Source organism: Coccinella septempunctata, chromosome 5 (assembly GCF_907165205.1).
Source record: "Coccinella septempunctata chromosome 5, icCocSept1.1, whole genome shotgun sequence".
NCBI classification, from domain to species: Eukaryota; Metazoa; Arthropoda; class Insecta; order Coleoptera; family Coccinellidae; genus Coccinella; species Coccinella septempunctata.
The window spans coordinates 17,718,331-17,739,780 of NC_058193.1; the positions used below are offsets into that span (position 1 = coordinate 17,718,331).

A 21,450-nucleotide genomic window follows, 5' to 3' on the forward strand; every position below is an offset into this window, starting at 1 on the left:
GAGTCTCCTACTGTGCTGAGGTTCGGTCAGTGGGTGTATCAGGATGTTCGTATGTCCCTCGAGCCTTGCGGGGTGTTTATCGCTTTCATTCTTTATGACGTCCTTCACGTAGGGTATGTTCAAGTCGTCGTGTAGGGTCTCATTGGAAACATACCATGGTGCATCTGCTATCATCCTAAGAATTTTGGACTGACTTCTTTGGATTATTTTAATATTTGATTTGCTGGTACAACCCCATATCTCGATTCCGTAAGTCCAAATTGGCTTTATGATGGTTTTATATATCAGTAATTTGTTGTCTATTGCCAGTTTTGATCTTCTTCCCATGAGCCAGTGCAATTCTTTAACTTTGAGATCTATTTGTTTACGCTTTTTGATGACGTGTTCTTTCCATGTTAGTCTCTTGTCCATGTGCATGCCCATGTATTTTACTGTGGGAGATTCAGGTATTTGTGTATGGTTTATATGCACTGGGGGACATTTGCCCTTTACTTAATGTAAAGTTCACTTGTACAGATTTCGTCTCGTTAATCTTGATTCTCCATTTACTCAACCATTTTTGTATCTCGTCCAGGTGATTCTGCAGCATGTGATAGGCTTCTACAGGGTTTTCGTCGCTTGCTAAAACAGCGGTGTCGTCTGCAAATGTTCCCATTACAGTACGTGGATTGGTTGGTAGATCAGCTGCGTACAATAGATACAGTAAGGGACCAAGAACACTTCCGTGTGGTACTCCAGATTTTATGGGTAAATTTGTCGATATTTTGTCATTCACTCTCACTCTAAATTTTCTGCTGTTCAGATAGGATCTCAGAAGTTTGAAATACGCTATTGGAAGAAATGTTTTGATCTTGTAAAGTAAGCCAGGGTGCCAGACCTTATCAAATGCTTGGCTCACGTCCAGAAATGCGGATGTGCAGTATTTTTTCTGTTCCAATGCTTGGTTAACTACGTGGCTTAGTCTGTGTGCTTGCTGCACTGTTGAGTGAGCTGCTCGAAACCCAAATTGATGATCTGGTATCCATTGCTCTGTTGTTGGATCTGAGTTGATTCTTCCCAGTACGAGTCGTTCAAGGATTTTTGATGTGACTGGAAGCAGACTGATCGGCCGATATGAGGTAACAAGGTTTGGATCTTTTCCTGGTTTTGGGAGGAGAATGACTTCTGCTGTTTTAAACTGCTCTGGCCAGTAGTTTTGTCTAAGTATGGCGTTGTATAAATTCTTTAGTAAGATAACCCCCCTTTCTGGTAGCTCTTTCAGCATTTTTGTAGTAATTTTGTCAGATCCTGCTGCTTTTTTTATTTTGAGGTGTTTGATTTCCTCTTGAACTTCGGCTGTTCTGAGAGGTTTGATAGGTGTTGTAAAATCAGGTATATTCAGGAGTTCCCTCTCTATTTCATAATCTATGGCGTCGTCGTTGGGGGTAAACACTAGGTGTTCTGCAAATAATTTGGCCTTTTCTTCAAGAGAGGCAATTAATACAATAATAAGACTCACTATTCAGATGCATACCATCCGCCGAAGAAAAGATGCTGCTTATTTAAAGACAAATTATTGCATCACTAATTACGTCTACAAGGTGTTCAGAAATGTAGAGGAAATTTCAACTTAGTTCTACCCTGTATACCATCAAATTCAATTGAAATTCCTGCAGACTCGACATCAGGTGGCGACTAGATGAAATAATCTACAAATAGTCAACAACACCTTAAAAAGTTATATCAAAATGAATTTGATGAAAATTTTATCTGTACTGTTTTTTTTTTCAGTTACTGAGATGAATTAAGTGTAGAAAACATAACTCAATAACATTGCTTTGCAAGTGATTAGAGTGCAATTGAAAAAATTGTCACTAAGGCGGTATTCTTGTTTAAAATTCCGTAGCCCTGCTATTTAACCGATTTCTTGCTGCGGCTCCATTCTGTACCGAATAGTTGACGTTCATAGATAATTTTCCTTGTCGTTTACTCGAGGGGTAAGCACGTACATGCCGAGTACCAAAACAACCGATGCAACCGACTTCAAAGAAACGCCGTGTAATGAGTCTAGAGGTAAGCCAACTTAGCCAACACTCCATACTGTTAACTTGGAATCCGAGCTTCAACGCACCCCTGGCCCTTCTCTCCCCATTGTATTGCTGAGTTTCCACCCCATTGCTCGCTAAGTGGAAGTCTTCTTCTCGTTGCTATCTGTATATCACACCGAGAAAATCTTTTAGTTGCGTATGGTAAGACTGTTTGCCAATTCCATCTATTGTACTGTACTTTCTTTCACTTGTCTGATACTGTTATCAATACCTGTAAATCTGCGGATTTTAGAGTTGCATAAGTAATAAGAACATCGAAAAATTTTGTGAACTCGGTTTTTGATTTTCAATAGTAGTTATCGCTAACAATCTAGATAGACCATGTCTTCGACTCGAGGCAACTAGGGTAGGTTTGCTAATTCTCCTCTAAAGAATATCTGGCGCTCGAGACATCCGAGGAAACGCCGTAACACTGTTTCAATTATGATATGACTTTGCGAGATAAAAAAAAGGAAGAACTACAAAATTCATTGGACATTTATTTACAAAAAATCAATACAAATAAAATAATTATTTATTTACAATTTTAAAATTTGAGTATAGAATTCTTACATGTAGATGCTTGAACATTCACAGATCGAAGTGGTTCCTATATATACAATAGAATATACAACACACCATTCATTAGTAAAAGAAGAATAAAATTTTAGTCTTTCCACGCAGATAATTATATTTTGAGATCACTGTTTGATTGAAAATTTTGAGCAATAATTAGTGTTATTAATTTTTTTCCAATGTAGTGGAGATCAAGATTTTATTCTTCTACATAGAATTTAAAATTTCACAATATCCATATTGGTTCAATAAATAGTATTCCTTTAATTCCATAGTCGGTTCAACCAGCAAAATTTCACTTTTGCAGTTGATTGAATCAAGTGGAAATCTTATTCTTTTCAGTTCTAAATACAAAGCTTCAGAGTTTTGTATACGCAACTGATATTTTTACAAAAATATACCTTACAACATACAACAAAACTATTAAATTGTTAAGTACATCATTACATATATAAAATATGATTATTGTATTACTTTTCTTTGGCACATTTCAAATTAATTGAAAATTTCACACTCTGCAAGGAACTTTCAGATTCCTCTAGAGATGTTCATGAAAAGTAATAAAATTGTCAATATTCAAGTGAAAGAAACAACATTATAGCACAACAAATACTTATTGCAGACATAATCACATTTCAATACAATTTCTTCAGTATAATTTCGGTTCGAACTCACTGAAACACCTTGTAAAATGGCATGACATAAAAGTCTCTTAGAAAATTGTTCAGTCATATAAAAGTCACTCGTGTACACAACAATAGTTGATTCAAATGATTATGTAGATAAGTTTTAGTGTCAGGTACAAATAAATTATGGAAATATCATTAATAATTGTGAATTATGTGATGAATTGTTGATAGATAAAAAATGATGACCATCTGAAGTCTACATTTTTCCAGAGAACACACTTCAATATAAGTGGTTTTGTGATCTGCAATCCTTTTATGTGAAGTGACACGAATTTTAAGTCGAAAATGCGGGATTAAACAATTATTTCGCGGATGACCCTGCGTGTTCGTGAATTTGGTGTCGAATATCCACTTTCTAAACTTTCTTCATAGCTGAGTGACATGTGCTGTGGGGGTTTCTCATCTTCCATTGGCTCCAAATATGGATCTGGTAAACCACTCACATCGTGATAGGGGGAATCTTCAATAAAAAAGTAAAATTAGTCAATCATTCATCAACAAGTATTGTTGATTGAAAAGAAATAAGTAGGTCTCACAGTAAATTTGAGGAACTATGAACTATCCATTCGTTACAGAATCTTCATATTTTTTAGTACTTCTTTCTTTTGCATTTTTCAATGGTAGTATTTATGCAACCAAGTAAAAATGGGACATTCTCCTTCAGACGAAAATAAAACATTGTATAATAAATATCTTCAAAATTTCGCATTTCAAACACATCATCGCAATATTTTTCCCGAAAAACTTATTTCAAGTACTTAAAATGAAGTTAAATATAGGAATTTAAAATCTTCAGGGATTTGTTTCTATTTCACCATTTGGCAACATCGACAACATCTAAGAAAATGCTGACCAAGGTTTAGGTCTCATATTACCTTGTCAGAGAAACGTAACTCCACCTCCGATAGAAATCACTAATAATCGACAAACCTAGTATATTAATGGAGCTTCCGAATTTTATTCAGTACTTGAGCGCCATCTGGTATACAACGAGATCCAATTCAATTCCTCCACAAGTCAGTGGCGCACCCAGACTGATATTATGGGAGGGCACACAAAGCTGCATGCTTGATGAAAGTAACTACAGAGGCGATTTTTAAGGTTTATCCATAACAAAATCAGTTAACTTTTGGAACCTAGAGGAGGGGGGATGGCACATGTGCACTTCACCACTGTGGTTTGAAAAATACTCACTGAACATAGTTTCCTCAGAAAATTGATATGACTTTATACAAACCATCAGAAATCACAAAAAGACGAACTAAACCAACTTTTTTTAACTTATGTGCCTCAGACAAAATGACGGTCCTGTCAAAGTTATCTGATCCAAAATGTCCTATTTCTGTTATCTTCATTCACCTCAAGTGGAGCATTTTATGACAGGATTTATAATGAAAATGAGGTCGGGTTCATTGAAATCAAGTGGTTTTAAAGTGCATTTTGAACCTGCGTACCATATAATGCCAACTCTTTATTTGTTCTACAAAAATTATAACCTTTTCGCTTTTTTTTTTACTTGACAATTGTAACGCTACTTGGTGGTGCATAAATCTACACTTACTATGCCAACATCCATAAATGGGCGAAAAGTTTTTCAACACCATCACAACATCAATGCCATGCAATGTTCTATCAAATTATTTACCTCTGTTGTGCCACACCGAGCCTAACCTATACAGATGGTGCATGTAGATAAAATAAATAATATGAAAATGGCATCTCAAATAACACCAACTAGTTGAAGTGACATTGAACTTACCAATGTGCTGATCCATTCGTTTCTTTGGTTTATGTACAGATGCATAAGGGTCACTACAGTAATCTTGTCTGGAAGGATTATTGCTACTTCTCATGTAATCCTCGCCGTGATTGCTTTGAGTTGTGATATGTGGGTAAGGAGCGTAATCCTCTACTGCTCCATAGCCTCCATGAGCTATTGGATCATAGCCATATGAGTTCTGTCTGTTCACATCCATATGATGTTGCAGCTGATTAGTTGAATTGGAAGAAGCGGCAGCCATTTTCATTTGCCATAAAGAATCCTGAGAGTTCACACTTCCACCGTTGTTAGAATTGGAATAACTGTTTTCTATGTAGGCCATATTTCCCCCTAGAAGATAACCAATTTATTGAAATCGAAAAACTTCAAATTCAAAATCATGCGACATACATGTTTTAAATGAAAAAAAAAAACACTCACAATCTCCATTATTGATGTTTTGTCTTTGAGAATCTGAGCTTGGTACGTGATAACCATAGCCATTCTGAGTGGCGTACAAAGCTGTTTTGGAATCTTCCATAGCGAGAGCCAAATCTAGGGAATGTTCTAAGGCCTTATTGTCCATTCCGGATGAAGGATAATATGGCGGAGGAGCTTGGTTTTGCTGAGAAACTATTGTAGGTCGCACAGAATCGGTTTCATAATCCTTTGATTCCGATTTTTTCGATTGGTTTTTCTTGCATCGACAGAACAGGAGTAGTAGGCCAACAAAAAGAACGAAAACTATGCAAGAAATCACAATTGCAATGAGGGTAGGTGTTGCTAGTACAGATGCTTCACGTATATATGCGGATCCCACTGAAAAATTAAAAATAGAAGAATGAGGGGTAATTGCAAATTGTATAATTGGATAAAGTGTTGCATATATAGAATGAATCTTACATTCTGCCGAAATAGACTCCCCACAATGATCAGGATGTGTTTCTAAACACAGTTTAACCCTTATTTGTGGGTTGTAATCGTCCACACCTATGGGTTCGTCTACAAGTGCACCTCTTCCAGAAGATTTTTTGGTAATATAGTCCAAACTCATTTCTTTATAGGTAGGAGAAATGCCAGAGACTTGCAGAGGAATGATGTCAACCTGTTGCCACACAGTGTTAGGCCTTGATTCCGTACTTACAAGTTCAACAATAGCAACTAGAGGAAGGCAGGTTGGCGGAATGTTTATGGAAAGAGTATGAGATACTGGCTCATAGGCAACTCTTTGAGGTCCAGGTAATTTATCAACACGTGTTGAAACTCTGAGTTCTTGTGAATTATCACTGTGTCCCTTGGTGTTCAAAGCTTTCACCTAAAAACAAATATATAATGAATTGAAATTATAATGCTGAAATCTGTAAGAATAACTCGTTCCTGAGTGACTTTCAGATGGAGTGTTGGAACTGGAATTGAATTTCCTTCATCTTTCTATAATTTGATTGATTTAATTACATAAAAAAACCTAAATCGAATATATTTATCCACGAGCGATTCATGAAGTGATATTTCTTCTCTTTCTGTGATTAATGAGGCATTATTCACTGGTCTATCAAACATTATGGTCACAACCACAGACATAGGCTTTGGATATAGAGATTTTGCTTGATAGCATAACTAAAATTTCAGAAGTTGCCGTAGCGAGTATTGAGCTATTGAAATAAATATTATTGGAAATAAGGCGAGATATTTCAGAAATAATCTTTTCATCTTTTCGTCTCGTTTGGTCATTTTCCTGAATAATGGACATAATAATATGCTTGTTGAAAAATATATTATTATGAATAACATGTGTTCTTTTATCGATAATATGTTATTATCCAACTAAATACTCACTTTAAATAAATAATGTTGATGTTGTTCCAAATGGGAAATATTGCATGGGTTACTTTGTTGACAGTCTATTTCCGACCAGTCACTAGCCTTTGGAACCATTCCACATCCTTCAATCATCATTTCTTCTTCACCATTGACCTTTTTGTAGGACACAAAATATTTTGTGTTTGAAATTCCACCATTGAAACCCGCGTCCCAATTCAATGTTACAAAGTTGTGTCCAGTGTGTAGAGATGTCAACTTAGTGGGTTTCTCTGGAGGCCCCTTTGGTTGAAGCTTAATTTTGGAATCTATGGGTCCTAAACTGTTGACGATTTGGCAGTTGTATAGACCATAATCTTGCTGTTTGATATTTGATATTCTCAGAGTACTTGTGTAAATGTCGTTGTTGTCTCCATTAGTCCTTACTACATAATGACCTTCAGATGAAGAATGAAGTGGAGATATATTGTGTTCATAGAACCACTTGAACTCTGGTTTGGGGTAGGCTTGAACTTTGCATGTAACTTCTGCAGTTTCTCCAATATCATAAGCAACTTTATTGTACTGATGCAGTATGATGGGTTTATCTGTAAGGATGAATCATTTTTAATTAAATATTTGCATAAACTAATGAAATAAAAATCTTTATGATCTTTGATAACTTCAATATAAAAAAAGCGAAAATATCTTAAGAACAAAGGTAACTTGGAACTATAAGAAACTGCAATTGGCATGCAGAATGAAAATTAGAAGCGATTACTTACGTTCAATTTTAAGCATCATTGCAGATTCAGAACGCTTAACTTCATTCTCCATTACACATTTATATGTTCCTCTGTCGCTTGGTAGCAACTGATTTACGCCAGGTCTCGCTTTACCGTTGAATTTCAAGGTACTCTCTACATTGTAGGCTCCATTTGTAGATTCCATAAACTCTGTCTTAACCTCATACATATTTACATCAGCAGTTAACTCTTCGTTATCCTTGAGCCATCTAATCATCGGTTTGGGTTTCCCTTTAGCGCTACAAGTCACGTTGAAATTTTCTTCGCCAACTCTTTTCGTTTCAAGAAGCTTCAGTTTATATTTGAAACTTGGTGCTTGGTAAACTTCCAAGTTTACTGATGCCAATTCACCAGGCCCAAGTTCATTTGTTGCTTGACAGTTGTAAACTCCTTCTGTATTTAGATTCGCGTTTGATATGGTATATTTAGTTCCTGTAAAAAAATAAATTAACTTTAATCAATCCTCTTCAAATCTATGAAGAAATACTACATACCCATAGCAAGAATGGTAGGTTGACCATTACTTTCAATTCTAAACCATCGATATTGAGGTGCCGGCCATCCGGGAGGTGAAGCTGTACATGTTAAAGTAACTGTAGATCCTTCTGTTGCGATGGGTTTATCTGGCATGATTCTAGCACGACCTGGTTTATGTCTTATAAGCAGTGCTATAGATGCATTTCCGATCTTCTCTGATCTTCTGACTGGTGTTGCGCTGGGGGCAATAACATTCACAGCCCTGAAAGTAAAACGTGTTGTCAATATGGGTTATTATTATCTAATCGATGAATCTTCGTTAATTTGTGATTTGAAGATGTTAGGAGGAAAAAGGAAAAAAGGTTTCACCTGCAAATATAAGTTCCAGAGTCCTCAGCTTTTACTCTTCCCAACCTCAATACATCTCCAATCTGACGAAAATCTGGCTTGCCATCTTTAATCCATTCTATAGTTACAGGACTCGGATTGGCTGTTACATTACATTGAATGTGAACAGGTTCATCTTCCTCTGCTTCCTTCGTTTTAGCTTCCAAAGTTACTATCGGACCATAAAGGACATCGAGGATTATTTCCTTCTCACCAGCTTTCCCTAATCCATTCTCGGCGCTACATGTGTATTTTCCAGCATCCTGTATGCTTACCTGTTGAAGGTTGAGGAATAAGTAAATTTTATATGAGGGTAGAAATCCCCAGAGATAACATAATGGAGAAACAAAAGTTCATGGCACGATTACCCGTTATGCCATTGCTCGAAAATATTTGAAGCGATCTGAAGTTTTTGGACAGTGTTCGGAGGAATTTAGCAATGCTGTCCACCCCGAATATAACGTATGTGCGTTCGAAGGCGTTCAAACTTCGGTGCTGACGAGAAGTTTAATGGATTCATGTTCATATAACATGATTCCTACATGAAGCAGGACCTAGAATATAATACTCGAACGGGAAACCGTCTGATCGCCTTAGAAAATAAAACCGGAATATTTGGAAATTACAAAAAGTGGCAAGATCTGATAACTTAGAGATAAACATCGAATAAGGAATCTCTTAAGATCCAGATATTCTTCCATAAAATTGACCATAGCGATTAGATTTTGAGAAGACTACAAGTGGAGTTTCCTTTACTGATAGTGTGTCGTATGAACATCTGCCACCTTCATTACATCCACCTCCATTAAATGATATTGGGTACATGTATATCTTTTCAGAAAACTGGAATAGGGAAATTATATTTTTTTACTAAAGTGCGTTTTTACCCCTTTTGCCTGCATTAAATTCAGTTTCGAGAGTATATCTTTTCCTCACTAGTGCGGGAAAGTGATTTGTCTCCTGTCTGCATGTCATTCGGGCCAACGGTAATCGCATCAGAAAAGTATAATTATTAGGAAAATAACTAAATGCGGATTTGGCGATTTGGAGAATAATCTTCGGATCATCTGACATACAATGCATAAGAAAGAGGGCGAAAATCAGCCAGTTAGAAAGAGTAGGACAGACCGATTGAAGCTTCTCCCCTTCATCACTCGACGAAAATAAAATTATAGAATATAGACGGACTTTACTCGCTTCATTTCGGGTTTTTTTTTCGCAACCAGTACGAAAGTTGATGTACTGGAGCACGTTTGGAAATCATATCTACCTAGAAACATTCACTATTATGCTTTAGGTGTACTAAATGGAGCAGAATCTCATATGGTGGAGTGCCAATGAATGCATATTAGTTATATCTCGAAAACTTATATTCTAATTGTGTTAAACAGTAACCAAGCAAGCTACGTGAGACGTCATTCATTGAAACAATGTTTAGAATATTTCGCTCGAAATTCTGACTATTGAAAGTGTAAAACTTAGTGAAGCTAGAAAGGTGCTGCTATGCTAGAGGTTGAAACTTACTCTGTGAATAATATGGTTTGGAGAAGTACTGATAGCTCTTCCATTTCTGATCCATCTCACACTGTTGACTTGAGGTTTCGCATCTACAGAACACTGCATAGATGTCTGAGAGTCTCTCTCTACTCTCAAAGGGTTTTCTGGTCCGACTTCGACTCTAGGGAAATCTGCAATTTTTGTTTATGAGTTCAAATATTCCGGTAAAAAAAATTGATAAAACAGTACAATGAAATGAGGATTTGGGTACATCAGTTTTCAGATCATTGATCCTCAACGCAGATAAAAACGGCTAAAAATAAGAAAATCATACTTTCAACGTCAGTTGAAAAGTTCCCATGACCTATGGGAAAACAAGTGGCTGAATCATACACCATGAAATTAATGCACTTTAAATAAGGTGGAGTTATATTAAGTATACAATACTGGCTCTTGTAATTATTACGTCCATTCTTGCAAGTCTTTCATGCTATTCTGATGTATAAAGGAAGGTTCTCACAGTACAAGTTGATTTCTGTTGTATTCAACTTGTGTTTGTTATTCGAAAGAGATTTCTCATGAAGAAATAAAGACGGTAGTCAGATTCAAATCTTCAACACAAATTTGGAAAGGTTTGTATATATCATTCGTGTTATATTTCAGAAACCTTCATAACAATTTTAATAATCTGATTCGAAAATATATTTGGCTAGGAATACATTTTTATGAAAATACTGGAGATTACCGATCGAATTTATCGAAATCCTTCGCGAAACACGAGAAGGATTAACCAAAGACTAGTAAGATGTGAATTAAGGTTGATTAAATGATTCCGTCTAAATTAGAACTGTTTTTATTTCATGCACCCATTTTCAACGTAACTCATCAAGTCTGGATAAATAAAACGTAACCCAAGAACTTCATTTGGAATTATTTATATCCCCCTTTACCCTGTCATAAAAACCAGCAATCAAGAAAATTTATAGTTGCTAGTTCGTTGTAGGTGGAGTCCACTGTTCTCTTCTTATCTCTAATCATGCTGAAACGTTGTGATCAAAAAAGTAATTTACGAGAAAAAGCTCACGGAAGGTAATTCAGACATGAACGTAATGGTGTTCATTGCCAATCCAATTGCGTTTTATGGTTGGTAGCAGTAAAAAAAAGTTTGTGAATTTTGTTTGGAACAGAGATCCAACTACAGAAAAGCCTAAGGTTATTTTCATATTAATTCTTATTAATCCTCCAACAGGACTTTGTTAATTTGTAGAAATATGATGTATTTGAAGGGGTGGAAAGGACACATATGGAGTGAAATGTTGTTAAGAAAGCTTGCACTTTCTCAACAAACTGTTTCATTTTGAAACGCTGACATAATATGAAAAATGCAAAGTCGTCAGCGTATCAAAATATGTCAGACTGAAATTTCAGATTTGTCAAAAGATGGAAAAGGGACATTGACCCCGGGTTTCATAAAGCTTGATCGGGGCATCAACGCTTGATTGACGAACAGACGTCACTTTGTTTTCAATCGATAATTCAGTTATGATCATTGTGAATATTATTCTCGCATCAAATTATTATCTCCATTCAATTATTCTCAATTGCTACTTCTTCAATATATTCCAGAAATGAAAAGATAACAGTGATTTCATTTCCGAAATTGAGTGACTGTCAAATCATTGATCAGGCAATCAAAGTTTTGTGAAACTCACTGTGAATGTAGTTTTATAATGTTTAATTATTTGGAAAATAAACAAGATGCGTTTCTTATCCTGAAATAAAGTAACATTTATTCAATTTGATCAATAATACAAATTCAACTTTGGACAAAGCTGAAATGAAGAAACTACAGGGAGGATGTAAGAAAGCTTGCGCTTTCTCAACAAACTGTTTCATTTTGAAACGCTGACATAATATGAAAAGTGCAAAGTCGTCAGCGTCATGTCCGCGTATCAAAATATGTCAGACTGAAATTTCAGGTTTGTCCAAAGTTGAATTTGTATTATTGATTGAATTGAATAAATGTTACTTTATTTCAGGATAAGAAACACATTTTGTGTATTTTTCAAATAATTTAACGTATGTATATAATATACAATGGCAAGAAGTTTAAGTTTCACAATTTTCAATTATTTTGCATTTTTTCAAATCCTGGATATCGAGAAATCAGTTTGGCCAATCAAAATTGGGGGAAATTCAATTCTCTAACAATTACTGAATGAAATTTTCCTTTCGATTGGAAGCAGAGACTATCAACTTCATCGGATAATAGAGAAAGCATAGCAGAAATGGTTTTTCTATGGTTAATCATGATTTTGATGAATTTGGCTATTGTTAAACATAGTCGAAATATTGGTTGATAATTGGAAGAGTCATGAATAATCGCCCAACTACTCACTAAAATCATTTTTTATCGGAGAAATCCGATATTTATTTCGTATGCTACTAGTGTCCCTAAAACTGTAACCTATAAATTCGTTGAATCGGGAAAGGTAAGTTTTTTCAAGCCAGTTCTATCACATAATCCGAAATAAAGCATTCTTGAAAAATTTCACAGAAATGCGTAAAAGTAATGACGTCAATTGGGATCAGAATATCCCTCATGAACCCAAGCTGTTGAGGGTCCCCAATATCGCGAAGCCACAGATGGAAAACTGCTATCGAGATAATTCAAGTTTGAACAAAAGAACTGAATTCGAGTTCCGTTCATTACGAAAGATAAATGGATATCCCTTACGAAACTTGAGCCGTTCGTTAACATCATTATGGGAGACGTTCCCTATAAACAAAAACAATGAACTTTCTCCGAATCAGACTAGCGACAAGTCCACAATTCCAAGAGTAAACTTGGAGGAATTCTTGGATCGTCTGGGAATGAGGGTCATGTGTGGCATATCCGGTACATGCCACATTTTAACATTGAGAATTCGCCAGATGTGATGTTCCACATTTGGCTTGATTCAGGGGCGTGCACAGCTACAAAACTGTCGCATCAAATAGGCCCAGGAACTACGCTTTCAAGGTTCATTTCAGGAAATGATAAGATATTGAGCATTTAAAATTCTCTGAAAAATTCAGTTGGAGAGTTAAGATAAGTTCAAGGGAGATTCTGGTAGATGATATATTATTATATTCGTCGAAAAAATTCGTTTAATTTTTTCCAGATATGAGTAAAGGATTTGAGTCCTAACGAATATGTTGCAGTTCAGGTTTTGAAAAAATACTTATATTACGAACAATAATTGAAATCCGTCCGTTTGGAGTTAACAAATACATAATTGTTTTCTGAAATACAGCTTGTCTATATTTATCATTAATATAGTTGTGGGCATGATTCTAGAGGTTTAGATATCGAAAAAGTGTAATTGCATTTTTCCAAAATTTATATCAGTGACGGATATTATTTCTACAAAATAAGTACTGAGCCTTTCTAAAGAGGATACACTTGGTTAAAAGCGCCATGAACCATAATTTCCGAAAAAATGTTTGATGCATTCTTACTGAGCCCTAATGTATTGAAAAATGGGTTCATATTGTCGTATGCAATTCCAAAATTCTGAAATAAAAGTATAATATATTGTTTTTCAATTCTAACCATCCATTTTGGAACGCCACTGATTGAAATAAAACAGATATTTGCGCGAATACAAGAGCAAACTCAAATCTAATATATTACCGAAATAGAAGGCATGCTATACGGATAGGAACTTGCGAGTTTCTTCCTTTGAAGTTTCAAACTTTATTGCCAGTCTTATGGCACCCCGCAAAATAAAATTCTTGGATAATAACCATATACTTGGAGAAATATATGCTTTAGTTAGTTCAGATATGAGAATGTTGAAGTTTCGGATAGAATACAAATTTAAATCTGTAGGTATGAATACTTATTACACGTACCTTTCTTTTGCAAGCTTGATTGAATTCATAACCTGACATTGGCCAAAAAATTTTATTTAAAAACCGATATTTACAACATCACGATACCTTAGAAATAATAAGTGTCATGCGATTGAACATGTTGCTGTTGACAATTAATAAAATTGTTTGAAAAGTTGACTCGACTTTTTGGAGAGATGCACAGTATGGTCAATCAATAAAATGATGGAAATGCATGTTCACTAGGGGACATAAATTACTTAAAAACAACTCGGTAAATTGTAATAAGAGTTTTTCATTTCTAATGATGCAAATATTGATTTCCCTCAAAAAGAATTGAATATCCAACAAATGAAGTTGAGTATCAAACATTGAAAGCTTTCATTAACAATTCAAGCGGACAGGAATGCAATATCATTGAATTGGGTAACCAATCTTGATGGCCTTTATATAAGTATAGAATAAAAATAATATAGAAATTCAAAGTCCCTTCAAGGGACTTCTAATCATACAATTTTGAATAAATATTAATTTTACTATTTCACTCCATCCACTTTTGGTGAGGAAGTTTCCATAGTGACGCTCGTTTTACAGCGATAAAACTAAAGCTGTAGGTGGCCAAAATACAGCTTTAGTAAGTTAGTTTTTTAGCGACAATTTTTTGACATTTCTTAAATTCTAGATACCTTCTGAAATGAATGTTCGTCAAATATTACTGTTCGAATTATTTTCCCGTGAAATAGTCATGTCGAATACCACTCGAGATGAAATTTAAGCATTTTTTCCAGAATCCAAAATTTTGATAAAAACGTCGTTCGCGAAATTGCCAAGCAACAAACTTTTATATAACATATCTCTAGTGGTATTAAATATGAATATTTGATAATTCTCCATTATGCCTTATTTATTATCTATTTTTCGGATAGTTGTTCTGTAGTATTCTATCCCAGGTGTGTCTACCTCACAATGTTTTCCTTATAACCGAACAAAGGGCTAGAACCAGCAGCTGTTGTGAATATGACATTCGTCTGATACGCTTCACTTTGAGTATATTGCGAATTCAAGCACAGGGCCAGGTAGGTATGGTGAAAAAGAGAAATCTGCAATAGAACATTTACTCCATTTTATTCCTGGAACACGTCTAATATGAAGAGGCCATTGTTTATATTGAAAATTATGGAATGTTCTGATTGAAGAATCGAGAACTTATCCAATTTCTATTTCAGGCGAAACTTTCCTACGAAGGTTTCTCAACAAAATACTTTCTTGAGAAAATACCTTTCAAGGTGTAGTCCTATTGTTGAGGGAGAATTTTTGTCAGGTAATATTTCACATAACGATTCACCTTACAACTTAGGTAGATATTTTCGGGGATTCTGGAGCTGGCGTGGTATTTTAATGACACGTTTCTCGGAACTCGGGACAGTTTCGAACATACCCAGATCCTACGGAACGTCTACAGCAGATTTAGACGAAACTTTATCTGAAATATTGCCCAATACATCACGAACAACTAAGTCATGAATTTAGATCTTTGTTTATAGCAAGGGATTCAAACATTCAACAGTTTATTAAAAAAATGGAAACCATGGTAGATTCCCTCATATCTTTGTCAAAAGTAATTTCGGTTCAGCTTTTCGATTGGATTTTCTTCCTTTCAATACTTCAACTTTATTATTTATTGGAATACTCTAATCGTTCGTAGGGCAATCAGGTTTTGTGAAATCCGCCGTTAGTAATTCAAAAACATATTACAAATCTCCACGACATTCATTTGATTTTTGGCCAAACACATCCAGAAAAACATCATCAAGAGTATGTGTTGTTGATATTGATTAATTCATCAACAACTAGGGAATTGAAACAATAAAGCAGCTTTTCCATCTGTACCCTTTTATGGTCACTCAGAATTCATTACTAAGAAATGCATAAAATCATCACATACCTAAAAATTTTAGGTAAACTGGGATTGTTTAAATGGAACGCCCCGTGTTTTCTCTTTCTTATCGGAAGAGCTCTTTTTTCTGATTTCAAATAAATATGCTTTATTGAGGATATCTTTGGCAGTTTCCGAAAAAGATACAACTTTTCGTTTAAATCTGAGGCAATCTTAGAACACCACATGACAGTACCCAAGGATAATAAAACAATTAAATTGATTCGTTTGACATTGACATTTCTTTTTATTAATAATTAAAGTAGAGTCGTCTATACTACTTATTATTTATAAAAGCTGACACAATACCAACTTTTCCTACTTCAGAATACCTTCTCTCGAATTATAAATGAAAAGAAATGGCAATGTCAAACAAAAAACTTTAATTGTTTCATTATCCTGGCTACTGACGTATGGCCTCAGATTCAGACGAAATTATCTATATTTTTCAAAAACTGACAAAGATAACCTCAATAACGTATAAAAATTTGAAATCAGAAAAACGATTGAAAAAAATTAAAAACAGGGTGTTCCTTTTAAAAAATACCAGTTTACATAATATACGATGCTTTTCTGCATTTTCTGGTACTGAATTCCCATAAAAAGTACTTCATATTTGCTGATTTAAACGGATGGATCAAAATTCCCATAACTGTTTAAACAAATCATATATCCCACACTCGTGAAGAATATCCGGTAGCTGACTTATCCTCATCAAATGAATAGGTTTCTGGTAAGTCGCTAAGTTGACTGTAGTGTATTCTACATAAAACACAATACGACAAGGTGATGAAAAGTTTGTTTTGAATTCGTGATGTAAATTGAGTATGTAAAATATATTCATGTGGGCTTCCCAGGAGTCGAGGCATGCATCGCTCATTAAAAAGTTTCATCGAACTCCGAAGATTTTCGAAGGGAACAAGATAATCAGGGTGGTACCATGTGCAACGTGGGGTTTCTTAGAGCAGGGGTGTCAGGTAGCGTCAATCACGTTTTCTTCGGGATGTACGGCATGAGGGTAGCAAAATGACTGATATTCCTACGTAACGATGTGGGGAAAATCGCTGGCACACTTCACCCTCATTTCTTGCAACGACGGGGTTGAAATTAGGTTCCGAACTCATGCAGCATCATTCATTACTGATCGCCCTTTCATTCAGCAGACGTGACAAATGCAATGTGGAGGAAATGCTACCGTGATGAAAAGGGTTATTTTTGGTGTACGTTGTAATCGAGCAGAGCTGATCGACTTTTCTATCATTATCTACACCCAGTCAACATCAAGGCAACAATAATTATTTCACAACTATATTTTGGACTTCGGAAACAGTTTCACCAAAAATAAGGTATACAAAACTATCAAGAATACTAAACTGGAGAAATTATGGTTAAAATAGACTAAAACCTTGAATCAAAGAAAAATTTAAAGCGTGATGACTGTTGTTGTCCTGTTTTCCTTCAGAATATTGTCCCGTTCATTCATTGACAAGGTATGAGAACCAATGGCAACTGTATTTTTTTGTAACAAATACAATTTTTCTTCAAATGTTTCATTTCAATAAGTTCTCCTCTCGATAGAAAAAAGAATTACTTAGGAAAGACCAAGCATGAAAATATGTCAAAAAGTCAAAATTACAATAGGTGCTACTTGTTCGGAATTGTTATCATTCATTTAATGTCCATGCAGTCTTGCTTGACGTAAAAAACAAAAAAAAATAAATTAGCTATAGTATCATTCCACAAACTTTCTCATAATATGCACTTCAATCATTCCACCACAGATAACACATTACGCCAATAAAATGTTCAAGATGGCGGAGTTATCACCCCCTCAAGTAAAATGCGATTCCATGAAATTTTAAGTATGGGACTAGATAGAGACAGATGGAGGAGACTATGGTTCGTGTGTTCAAGACTATTTGAACTGTTCGAGGTCATATGAAAAGCTGTATCATGGAAGAGAAATGAGGTAAAAAAAGATGAAGAACAATTCAGTGAAGGTACTGAAAGTGGTGGAAAATTTGCTCGTCGTCAGAAAAATACGGACATTCTATGTTATCAGTTTCATACCCTATCACAAACTGAACAAGTGAACTTTTTCAACGAAACCAAAATTATGCCTCTGAAGTCATCGTACGAACTCAAGCTCCTATTCTGTGTGTTTCATGAAGGGCCGAAACGACATAATGGATTTTAACAACGAATTCTTCGGAAATGAGATGAGTTCAGCCCAATCGTTTCAGAATATTTTCGGTTCAACCTTTGAAAATTACAGACATTGGGCAAAATGGTAATGCCCTCTCATCTAATTTGTTTCAGAAAGGCTTGATGTTATTCCGAAATGATTGGAAACAGTTGTGTCATCTATATTTCCTTTGAAAAATGGAGAATATACTAACGTGTCTTCAATCATATTCACGGGTGAACGTCATATCGATTGGTAGGTTGATATTAGATATTGAACCATCCAGCCAACTGGGTCTATTTCAGACAAATTACATACTTCGTCGGAATGGGACAGAAGGATGGTTCACATTATTTTTTCTCTTTGATCTATGTATCCAATATTTTTATGTTTCGAAGTTCTGTAGTAGGTATATTGTGTTTTGTGTTCTGGAACGATTTTTTTCAATGATATAGAATTCTAGAATGACAATTTGTGCATGATTGACAAAAATAACCATGGTTCATTTTGGGTACACTAATTTGATATACAGCGAGCCCAAAAATAAACGCAACTAGTTCATATTTCTTGTGCGAACAATTATTAAGGAAAATCCTCGAACCCGTCGATTTTTAGTTTCAAAAGCAAGCTACCCTATGTCGTTTTGAATTTGATATTTCTCACCAGTTATGCCCTACCCCCACCAGCTTTTTCCAAATGGGAATATATGGTTTCTGATATATATGAAATAAAAGGCAAGTTCATTGGAGAGTACTGCAATCAGGCCATCATTCTTGTTTGAGGTTCATATTTTCAAACCCCTAACCCCACAAAAAAATTTTATATTGTAAAAATATTGACTCTGATATATCGCATGATCAACTCCGTTAAGTGAAGGAAAATAAAATTGGTGGTGGAGGGGTTTAGGGGTATTAAGTATTAACCTCCAACTTCATTTCATTTCGGAAAAAAATCGACGAGTGGGAGGATTTTGTTCAATAGTTATTTGTACAAAAATAATGGCCTGATTGCTGTACTCTACAATCACAAATTATTAATTTTTCCCTAATATTTCAAAAAGGTAAGAATGGGTAATAGAATGATTTTTCATTATATATTAAACTATATACAGGGTGTCCCAAGTTAGTGTGCCTATTAGACGTTTCTGGAAAACTGAACGTATTTGAAATATGGATATTGGATATTGTTCGAAATTCTCTACCGAGCTCAAATATTTTTGGAGCCTGAGCACTTCCGGTACACAAAGAGTGAAAATGAAAACTTTTTTTCTATTTTTTCGTTTCTGATATGAATCGAGTTTTCAATGCTTAATAAATTTCTGTTAAAACCATTGTATTCATTCAAATAGTTTTCAAAACATTGGAAAAAACTGAAAAAATGTAAGATATATATCTTACTTTTTTTATGCGTATTCTGTATAATGTTTGTTATTCCTATTCTAAATTTCTCAAGTACAAACCGTTTTCACATTTTCGGAGTCGAAGAATGTGGGAATATTGAAAGTACTTTTCCTGAATTTTGAGAAACTTGCCACAGGGTGTTGCAAATGTTGTGTCAAAAATTCAAGATTTGCCCATAACTTTCCTTTTTCAAATTGGAATTTTTGATGATTGCGTTGGAGTCTGCGAAGAAAAATATTGATATACAACACCGTGTTCTCGGTGTTGTTGATAATTCGCGAGTTATTTAGTATTTTCTGAATTCATGTCGTACGTAGAGTATAATTCAAAAAATCTGTTCCTTATCAAAAATCTATGTTCATAGAAGATAAACTTTCCCAATGATCCATAAGTGACAAACCTCCTTTCTGAATTCATTTATTTGAAAAAAAAATGCAAAATACAGAATTTGAATGAAGAATACAAAAATTTCAGGTAAGATTATTATACCTATATAATTGTGAATTATTGGGATAATTTATCTTCTATGCCCATAGATTATTGATATGAAGCAGATTTTATTAATTTGATTCTACGTACGACATAAATTCAAGAAATCCCAAATAACTCAGGAATTATAATAAATCATAAAAAAATAAGGTTCTCATTTGAAAAACGAAAGCAATGGGCAAATCTTGATCCTAATTTCTGACACATTAAGCAATTGTTATAATGAATTCGTTACTTTCTCGGTTAGTTTCATCATTGAACATCATCAAAAGTACAATACTGACACACTGTATATATTTAAAAAAAAAATAGTGAAGGTTGGGGCGCAAGAAGAAATATCATAGTGTAACTTTTAGCTTTTGAAATTCAAAATCAGCAAGTGAGGGGATTTTCCTGAATAATTCAAATCAAGAAAATTAAAATGAAACAGTAACCATTCACAACGTGATTGGAATATCAGCTTTTATCGCTCACTCATTACTATTCTAATTTTAAATGAATTCTAGTCATAAGATTCACCATACAGGGTATATTTGGCTAGCATATAGCTACAGGAAAAATAATTGCAAGAGCGAGAATGGAGAGAACTGTTCCAATACTTGAAACTATAATATATTTACCAAGATTCTACCAAAGGAAGAATCCTTCTGAATAGTGGGATATTTTATTACATTTCGAGAACGATTCGAGTTGCAGAGCATAAAACTTTCCAGAGAATTTCACATCATTGAAAATACGCTTAGAGATCTCCAGGAGAACTTCACTTTCAAATGAACCAGTAATTAGCAGTTTTCCTTTTCCGATTCCCCGCGAATCAACTTTATTCAAGTAAGTTCGAATCCCGCTTTATAAGTCGAGACAAATTGCCAATAATTGGAAGAATTGCAAGTGCGGAATTATTCGTTCGAGGACTTAACGAAGCCCCAAGTAATCAGGAGAATGATTTCCTTTTTCGGGCAGGACCGGTTCGAGTTACCGCAAGGATGAATATTCCGAACGAAACGAAAACATAACCCATTCGGGAGAAAACGTTCATTTCAATCCTTATCGAAGGACGATTTTGAAAAATAATAGAATTTCCACATTGGCTACGAACGAACCTGCCCTGAATATTTAGTCTCAAGTTGTGAAAAATATGGCTCACTAAATTATTCTGAATATTTGAATGAAATATGGTCCTCCGTACTAGAGCGTTGTGTAACGATATTTTCAGGTATGGATGAATCGGATGTATGGAAATCATTATATATGTTGGGTTTATGCAGAATCTCTGAATAAGACTTAAGGCTATGGTTACTATGGACACGTATACGGACGGAAATTTGACGGACAAAGTCACAGGAAGAAACAAATCCTCGATGTTAAATGGGAGTGGTTACAGTGGATGCAACCTAGACGTTCTTGCGTTCAAACTAGTTTGTTTTTTTTTGGTGCGAATTTGCAACTTATTGCGTCTCTTTGGGTGTTTCGTGAAATTAAATATGGATTTTTTAATCGATAACGAAAGACT

The 21,450-nt window shown here is 34.9% G+C and overlaps 1 protein-coding gene across 1 annotated transcript in view; it reads right to left on the bottom strand.

Moving 5' to 3' along the window:
• Nucleotides 1-2,546: 2,546 nt before the first annotated feature.
• LOC123313030 (hemicentin-2) overlaps nt 2,547-21,450 on the bottom strand; it is a 108,267-nt gene continuing 89,363 nt past the window's right edge. The window contains exons 5-13 of the mRNA XM_044897693.1: nt 10,082-10,245; nt 8,540-8,832; nt 8,188-8,432; nt 7,673-8,125; nt 6,927-7,495; nt 5,994-6,405; nt 5,532-5,909; nt 5,091-5,441; nt 2,547-3,791 (exon numbers count right to left, since the gene is read on the bottom strand). Coding sequence (XP_044753628.1) covers nt 3,625-3,791; nt 5,091-5,441; nt 5,532-5,909; nt 5,994-6,405; nt 6,927-7,495; nt 7,673-8,125; nt 8,188-8,432; nt 8,540-8,832; nt 10,082-10,245 — 3,032 coding nt within the window. The 3' untranslated portion in view covers nt 2,547-3,624. The remainder of the gene's footprint in view (nt 3,792-5,090; nt 5,442-5,531; nt 5,910-5,993; nt 6,406-6,926; nt 7,496-7,672; nt 8,126-8,187; nt 8,433-8,539; nt 8,833-10,081; nt 10,246-21,450) is intronic.